The sequence below is a fragment of the Macaca fascicularis genome, chromosome 7 (genome assembly GCF_037993035.2).
Source record: "Macaca fascicularis isolate 582-1 chromosome 7, T2T-MFA8v1.1".
In the NCBI taxonomy this organism is placed as follows: domain Eukaryota; kingdom Metazoa; phylum Chordata; class Mammalia; order Primates; family Cercopithecidae; genus Macaca; species Macaca fascicularis.
The window spans coordinates 107,012,154-107,020,746 of record NC_088381.1 but is presented as its reverse complement, the minus strand read 5'-3'; the positions used below and the strand labels follow the sequence as shown (position 1 = coordinate 107,020,746).

Below are 8,593 nucleotides of genomic sequence, written 5' to 3'. Positions count from 1 at the left end.
AGAAACAGATTAAAATGGCTCCTGCACAAGGATGACATGCAAATCCATCAAGCATTCCATATAAAAATTCCTTTCATATACTATGATCAGTAGCACTTAGCTGAAATTATTGAAAATTACTCCTTTCCCCTCAAGCATTCATTATACCCCCATTACTACCCCTCCAATAGTAGACCTTCAAGCCAATACTAGTCTTTTCTATAAGCAACATGAACATGAATACTGTTCAGATTTTCCAGGTACAAATGAGTGGACAAAACTTAATTTGTACAAAGGATTTTAGTGCACACAAACAGTCATCAAATAAGGTGCTTTTTAACCAGGTTAAATTTTATGATCATCCCTTTAATTCACTATTTACCAACCTCTTTCCTGCCAGGGAACACAGGAAATGAAACATTTTGCTGGATAAGCCACAGATGAAGATACTAATGGTGAAACTGGCTCACGGATACAGATTGCTCTGCAAAGCTCTATGCATTTACTGTTTTAATTATTATTCCAATAAAAGGATTTTTAAAAGATCTTTTAACACATCCACTTACACAAGTGAGTTATATACACACAAAAACTAACTGGAGATACTTCTTCACATTTTCACTGTAACCATTTACTTGTCAAGGGAAGGCATAATGAATATTCAAAGTCAAGGCTAAAGCTACAATGTTAAACTCAAAAAAGGTCATTTGCAATTTAAGTGCTCTCTTGTATAAAGCATCAGAAAGTTAATACAAGTACTAGTCTTAAGCAGTCACGCAAGTCTAAGCCACATTTATTTGCACATGTATAGTAATGGGCAACAGATACTCCAAGTTCATACAAATTTGTAAAACAACAAAGTTAATAATAACTTGGTACACTTGTGTGTTATCTTGCTTACATATTAAAACCTAGATGAACTTCCTTCATTTTGTGGACTTCCATACAATACTTCCTTAAACAAAATTGTTGAAAACATATCCGCATGTTTCAGTTAGAGCCAACACAAAAGTTAAGACAAGACACAAACTCAAAAACCAAGTTTGAAAGGTACTTTTCTACCTCCCTCCCCTAGAAAGAAGTGGATTTTCTTTAACAGATGTATATCACACAAGTAACCATGAAGACAAAAGAATGACGCTCCCATGATCAGGAAGAAAATGCCAACCAGATCATACTGTTTAAAGTTATCTACCAAACATATGGTTAAAATGAGAAACGGGGGAAAATGCTTAGATTAAAATAACAAGGGAGATTAGAAAATAGCAAATGATTTTAAAGAGAACTGTTCCCCCTCAAAGCTGCAAAGCTCTGACTCTGACAATTCAAAATTGTCCAAGGCAAATAAAAACGAGGAAACCTTCAAAAACATTCTAATCACGTGCAGTATCTAGTGTTAAAAGCTGAAAATGATAAAGAGGATATTTATTATACAAGTGTCAACGAGGACATCCCAAAAATAATGAAATAAGCACACATTTATTTCTACAAAAGCAATGTATGATACAGAATTAGAAGGGAACAGACTTAAAGATTTGCCTATTAAAATATACAGATTCTTACTGAAGAGTATAGGATATTTAAAAAAGATGACAAGGGATGTTAATCTTTTTTTATTATTATCATTTTTACATATTTTGGAACCTCACATAATTTTGATAAATAACTCTTACAAAATTATGCAAAAAGTACAAGAATGTCTGGTAAACAAACAGTCTGTATTTTCCAAAAAGATTTTTTACAACATGCAATTCTTAAGGCAGCATCCTCCTTACAAGGACAGGTAATCCTTTTATATCAAGAAATCTTCTGCTGCAAAGAATGGCTAAGAAAGCCTGGCTTCTTCCATTAACGCCTTTTGTCTTTCCTGTCTGATTTTCGGTCTCTTTCACTTCTTGAAGATCTTTTGCCTGATCGACTACTCTCTGATATAGACCTCTTTCTGTCAGACCGGGAATTCTTATCCTTTGATCCTTTTGTATCTCTACTACTACCACCTTTTGAAGATTTGTGACTTCTTTCTAGTCCTGAAGTATCCCTTCTCTTGCGATCCACGCTCCTTCTGTGCTTTCTATCTCTATTATGTCCCCGGCCCCTACTCCGACTTCTACTCTCACTACTACTACTAGTGCTGCTGCTACTATCTCTGCTGCTGCTGCCACTTGTACTGGAGCTGCTACTGGAACTACTACGACTGCTACTACTTCCACTGCTAGAACTACTTCCACTGCTGCTACTGGTTGAACTGCTACTAGAACTACTACTGCTACTGCTTCGACTTCTACTCTTGCTTGTTTTATTTCTAGCTCGACCTCTACTTCTGCTCCTAGTTTTGGTTTTGCTCTTACTCTCTGGATGTACTGTCAAGACTGGCTCTACTGGTACCTCAGTGACTTTTACAGACTCTACAGGAAACTCCTTCCTCTCAGGTAGTAAATGCCCTTGCTCCTGAGTAACTTGGGGTGTTGGCTGCAAAACAACTAATGACAAATTCTCAGGCTGAGAGGGAGGCTGGGACTGGAGTACTGGTTGGGACTGAGATTGAAGCTGAGGCTGGGGCTGAGGCTGAGGCTGAGTCTGAGCCACAGGCTCAGGTTGGGACTCAGATTCTTTTTCTTCTTTTTCCTCAGACTCCTTTTCCATGTCTAAAGCACTGACATTCTCTTTCCCAGGAGAAAGGGATTTACATTCTTTATCTGGCTCAATTTCAAATTCCATTTCTGGTTCCAATTCTTTGCTAGCTTCATTTTCTGAAGGCTCTACACTTTCAACTCGATTAGTTTCCATTACCTCCTGGTCAGCAATTACATGTTTGACATTCTCAACCATCTCTAGCACATCCATAACTTCTTCAGGCTGACTATCCTGCTGCTTCTCACTTTCCCTTACCTCAGTTTCCTCCTCCATCTTAACCTCCATTTCCTGTTTTTGTTCTTCCTCCTCCTGTTCTTTCTCTGCATCACTATGAACAATCGCTATTTCCTTTTCCTCTTCCTCTCCTGCTTCCTCTATTTCTACATCATTGTGCTGATTACCTGTCTCCTCCAACTCTTCCTCTCGCTGAGCCACCTTACCCTCTTCTTGTTCCGCCTTCTGTTCTTCATTACGCACCACCTGATGCTCTTTTTCCTTCATTGATTGTCTTCTAGGCCTAGCCTCCATTTTATTTATTTGTTCTGCAAATTCGATGCGTCTACCTTCAAATAAAGCTAAAGAATAAAAATTTACATGTGTAAAATTTACCGATTAACAAAATTCAAAGCCACAATTTTACAACTGGTCACAAATTGTCATTAAGCTTCATCTGGATTTGTTTTTGTAGAGTTATGACAAAATACTACTATGGCAATTAAGTAATCACAAACTGACATAAAATTATAAAAGCAAAGATCCATGGGAAATCTACATACTAGAAATTAGTGGCAGACAGAACTAGACATTTTCTAACTGATAAAACAGATTAATCTTTATGTATTAATTTTTCTGATCCCAAAGAGACAAATCATCATCTTAGCAGTGTCTATCCTTCCATGGGTTCCATCTAGAAACTGTTGGTTTTCACATTTGTCTTCTTAGCATTTTATCAGAATAAGAGTAGCATGCAAAAAAAAATTATACACAAATGCTTAAGGAATACAGATGCATAAGCACTGTCTATAACTTTCACATTAAACTCCATGATACAAATATTCCTATACTACAAACTCACCAGCATCTCAGAATGTATCTTTTTTTTTTTTTGAGACGGAGTCTAGATCTGTTGCCCAGGCTGGAGGTTCAGTGGCGCGATCTTGGCTCACTGCAACTTCTGCCTCCCAGGTTCAAGTGATTCTCCTGCCTCAGCCTGCCAAGTAGCTAGAATTACAGGCTTCTACCACCATGCCCAGCTAATTTTTTTTTTGTATTTTTAGTAGAGACTAGAGATGGGGTTTCACTGTGTTAACCAGGATGGTCTCGATCTCCTGACCTCGTGATTGGCCTGCTTTGGCCTCCCAAAGTGCTGGGATTACAGGCGTGAACCACAGTGCCTGGCCTAGAATATCTTATATCTTGTTTTTTTTTAAAAAACCAAACACAGCAAACCAATCACTGAATCATAAGTATTTTAGAAAACAAACTTGTGCGTATGAACATACTACCTTACCCGCTATGAACAATTCAATGGACCTCTTCACACACTTACCATTCATTTTTCTCTGTGACTCTTCTATTAATTTTTGGGTAGCTGGACACATTCTTCCAGGAATATAAAACAAATGGGGCTTTGTCTTAGTTCTTATATATTTAATTATTTTGGCATTATGTTCATTCCATTCTTCTTGCTAAAGGTAAAAGGTAAAAGGTCAGTGCTTTTGTAAACATAAAGGATTACCAATCTTAGAATTCCAAATTACCACTCACCAGCTGCGCAAGCTCAACTTTCTGTTCCAAAAGCCGCAGTTCTGTCTGTTTAGCACGCCTCTCTTCAAACAGTTCTCTCCTTTCATTTTCAACCTGCTTTCTTTCTTCTTCTGCCTGAACTTCAAGTTTTTGTTCAATTTCCTGGCGCCGCTTTTGCTAAAAGTTAAGTACCCTGCTTTAATACTTATGTGTTGAAATAGTTACAAGAAATACACACAAGGTATATATGATTTGTTCAATTATAATAAAAAGTTATTACACATACTAATTATGTGAAACATCAGAGGTAGGTAGATCATCTGAAGTCAGGAGTTTGAGACCAGCCTGACCAACACGGTGAAACACCATCTCTACTAAAAACACAAAAATATTAGCGGGCATGGTCATGCCCACCTATAATCCCAGCTACTTGGGAGGCTGAAGCAGGAGAATCACTTGAACCCTGGAGGCGGAGGCTGCAGGGAGCTGAGATCACGCCACTGCACTCCAGCATGGGCAAGAAGAGCCAAACTCCGATTCAATTTTTTTTTTTTTTTTTTTACTATGTAAAGGTATCTGCAGGCCAGGCATGGTGGCTCACACCTGTCATCCCAGCACTCTGGGAGGCTGAGGTGGATGGATTGCTTTGAGCTCAGCCCAGCCTGGGCAACTTGATGAAACCCCATCTCTACCCAAAAAAAAAAAAAAAAAAAAAAGGTATCTGCACATGTGTCACATTTTTTCTTTTTTTGAGATGGAGTTTTGCACCGGTTGCCCAGGCTGGAGTGCAATGGCGCGATCCTCGCTCACTGCAACCTCACCTCCAGGGTTTAAGTGATTCTCCTGCCTCCACCTCCCAAATAGCTGAGATTACAGGTGCATGCCACCACACGCGGCTAAATTTCGTATTTTTACTAGAGACATGGTTTCACTATGTTGGCCAGGCTGGTCTCTAACTCCTGACCTCAGGTGATCCACCCGCCTCAGCCTCCCAAAGTGCTGGGATTACAGGCGTGAGCCACTGCACCCGGCCGCTTCACATTTTCAATTCAGGATACCAACTAATTAGAACTTAGCACTTGGTACTGACTGCAATTTGTCTTTAATGAAATGGAGACTGAGGCTTTTTTTCCCACATACCTAAATTTCAAGGCTATTAGCTATGATATCAACAACTGTTATATTGCAACACAATGGTTAAGTAAGGCTGTTCTATAAAAAGTTAAACCAAGTTTTCATTTGGCTTTATTTTAGGTTTACAATTAAGTCTTAAAACAGCTTTAAGGCTTAAAAAAAAAAAATTAATCCACTACTTTGATAACTTAAATACATGATGCAAAACAAAACTTGGATAAATACCCTTTCAGTAGCAACAGTGGATTCTTGTTTAAATTTTTGAAGGGTACCCATCAACAAGCCAAATATTCGCCGGTTCCTAAAGAACAGAATAAGAAAATTTACTGTCAACAGGATCCATTTCATTTAAACCCATCATTTTCTAAGAAACACTACAGGACACTTGAACAATCCCTTAATTTTCCTTATAACTGCATTATTTCACAAGAGTTTTTTCCCCCAGGGAAATACCTTTGCTTTCCCTTTTCATCCATATTTTGATCCTGGATAAGGTCTCTACGCGTGCGCTCTTTGGAGGTAGCTACAACTGAAGACTGCAATGCTGGCTGCAGAAAAAGAAAATCTCAGTAATTAACTAGCATATGAGTGGTGTGCTTTCAAATGTAGTAAAGTGAAGGTACTACATTCGTTTAAGTTCCTTCAATCTCAATACCTTTTTAACATCATCATCCTCTGGGTCGCTTTCCTGGCGTGATTCTCTTCTGGTCCGACGCTCCCCGCCCAGCCTGTCATAGACAAAATTACTTTTTTTGAGACAGTGTTTCACTATACCATCCAGGCTGAAGTGCAGTGGTGCCACCACAGTTCACTGCAGCCTCGACCTCCCAGGTTCAAGTGATCCTCTTGCCTCATCCTCCCAAGCTGGGACTACAGGCGTGAGCCAGCATGCCTGGGTAACTTTTTTGTACTTTTTGTAGGGATGTGATTTCACCATGTACCTAGGCTGGTCTGGAACTCCTGGGCTCAAGTTATCTGCTGGCCTTGGCTTCCCAAAGTGCTGGGATTACAGGGATAAGCCACTGTGCCTGGCCAGAAATTAATTTAAATGACCAGAGGTATTTATGTAACTGCACACCAAAGGCAAATGCCCTCTCTTTCTAGGACTCATTTCCAGAAGCTTTGTTCTATCAAGTCTCCATTCCATTTTATTCTTTCCTCCAGCAGAGAAAGAATACAACATGTGAACTAACACCCAAACTAACTCTGCTCTCCTGTATTTTCTAAGTATTTCAAACTGGTTAAGTATTTCAATTACAAGTCAGAAAAAAATGGTACTAATTGACAATTTTTCCAAATTTACTCTTCACCTGACCTTTATTTTGATAAACTGTGGGTTATCATGAGTGCAGAACTGTGTTTTGAGAGAACTGACTCAGTTCAATCAAATACCAAGAGAACTTGTGGGGGGGGGGGGGGAGTGGCACACTACTCAATTGTAATATTGCTCAAACAGCATTATTATTAATAAATATTTGTATTTGTGTCGTACATCAGAAACTAAAGAAGACTTCAGGAATCTTTTTACAGACCTACCTACTGACTGCCCCTTCAAGGTCTCTCTGTTTGGCTGGGGGTCCTCCTCCACTATCTGAGAATCCACGCCTGAAATTTAAAATGTTCAACATAAAGCACTTGAAATACAAGATAAACGGTATTTCCATTTGACAAGAGAATATGGTTGAAATTTAAAAAACCTTTCCAACTAAAGTAGCCTTAAATGGGCATTCATTCCCAAAATGCTTTTAGTGTTACTTTAAACTATAAGAATTAAGTTCACTCAAAATTGGTACACTTAATATATTCTTCGACCTCCAGTTTTTCAGGATAACTGTATTTATACGGAAACCTAGTCTATCACAAGCATTAAACAAAGACAACAAACACTGGGTTATCGATTTTATCACAGGTTTTGTGCAAGCCAATATATTTGTAAGTAAAGTACCAGTAGTTTCAGCATGAGTAAAGTCCAAAGGAAATCTTACCTCAGTAATAAACTACCACGTCCTCTACCTCCACCAGGACCAGAAAGGGCCAGCAATCTGGCTTGGATGGGCCTGTAAGAGATTTACAAATCAGTGCAAGATCATATGCAGACACACATAGTTGCACCAATTACTTTCAGAGATATGGATCCAAGGAGAAAATCGCAAAAGTTCCAAAAAGATAGTTTCAAATAAACCCAAGTGTCTGAAACAGGACAGGACGTACTATTTCATTTAACTTCCTCGTTTCTCCAGGACCTGTATCACAGAAATTATAATCACCTCGATGCCCCCACACATTGAAAAGCCTGAATCAGGTCCCCATCCCGCCATCCCCGAGGAAGCTGCACGTGGGCAAGAGGTTGGGGTGAAGCGGCTGGCGGCGTCCCGGCAGGGTCTCGGGGCCAGCCCTGGGCCGGGTGCCCGCCAGAGCGGGAAGGGGCTTTGTGCTGCAGTTCCGGGCCTGCAGGGCCGAGGGCGGGAATCAGTAGTCTGGATCTTCTCACAGGCCTGAGAAACCATGCCGGCGTACCCAGGACTCGCTCTCCTTTCTCAGGAACCTGAGACCAGCGCTCTACGATGGGGGCCTGGGGCTTTTCCACCTCGGCGAGAACATGGTTTTACCCGCCGCCCCGCGAACAGGCCTCGAGGTTCCAGCCTTCTGAAGGCTGGCCGCCCTCCCCGCCCCCAATTCACCCCGACCAGAGGGCTGCCTCTCCGAGCTCCGAGTTCCCGTTAAGCCCTTACCTCACGTCATTCGGATCCCGCCCGGTGAGCTTGCGAATATTCTCATCCACGTTCTTAAGGCTCTCTTTGGCCTTTTCTAGCTGTTCCTGCAAAGTTCTCACTGCGACCGCCATCTTCTCCCTGCAGCAGGCCTGAGACTGCTTTACAGGCCGCGCCGGGCTGTGCCGCGCCGCTGAGACGCGAAAGGACTGACAGCCGGGCTCAGCCAATGACGATGAGCGTTGTTTTCCGGCCTCAACCACTCAGCGACCGGAAGGGGGAAGAACCTGCAGCCTTTGTGACTCTGGGCCAATGAAAAGTCAGCCAGGCAGTCACCTCCCTCCCCAATTAGCTGCGGGTGCCTGGATCCCGCTGCTAGCGCAGAGCCG

The 8,593-nt window shown here is 41.1% G+C and overlaps 1 protein-coding gene across 1 annotated transcript; it reads right to left on the bottom strand.

Annotated features, from left to right (window-relative positions):
* Positions 1-756: 756 nt before the first annotated feature.
* Positions 757-8,364, bottom strand: PNN (pinin, desmosome associated protein). Its single transcript, XM_005561138.4, has 9 exons — positions 8,226-8,364; positions 7,479-7,550; positions 7,030-7,098; positions 6,149-6,221; positions 5,947-6,041; positions 5,719-5,794; positions 4,381-4,536; positions 4,163-4,301; positions 757-3,188 (listed from the first exon to the last, which is right to left on the bottom strand). The coding sequence occupies exons 1-9, from the start codon at positions 8,336-8,338 to the stop codon at positions 1,828-1,830; spliced, it is 2,154 nt and encodes a 717-aa protein (XP_005561195.3). The 5' UTR covers positions 8,339-8,364; the 3' UTR covers positions 757-1,827.
* Positions 8,365-8,593: the final 229 nt, after the last annotated feature.

Coding starts and splice junctions, on each gene's coding strand:
- PNN (XM_005561138.4), bottom strand. CDS start 8,338: ATGGCGGTCGCAGTGAGAACTTTGCAGGAACAGCTAGAAAAGGCCAAA. Junction 7,099..7,478: donor CGTGGTAGTTTATTACTGAG/GTAAGATTTCCT, acceptor TTTAAATTTCAG/GCGTGGATTCTCAGATAGTG. Junction 3,189..4,162: donor GTCACAGAGAAAAATGAATG/GTAAGTGTGTGA, acceptor TTTATTCTTTAG/CTTTATTTGAAGGTAGACGC.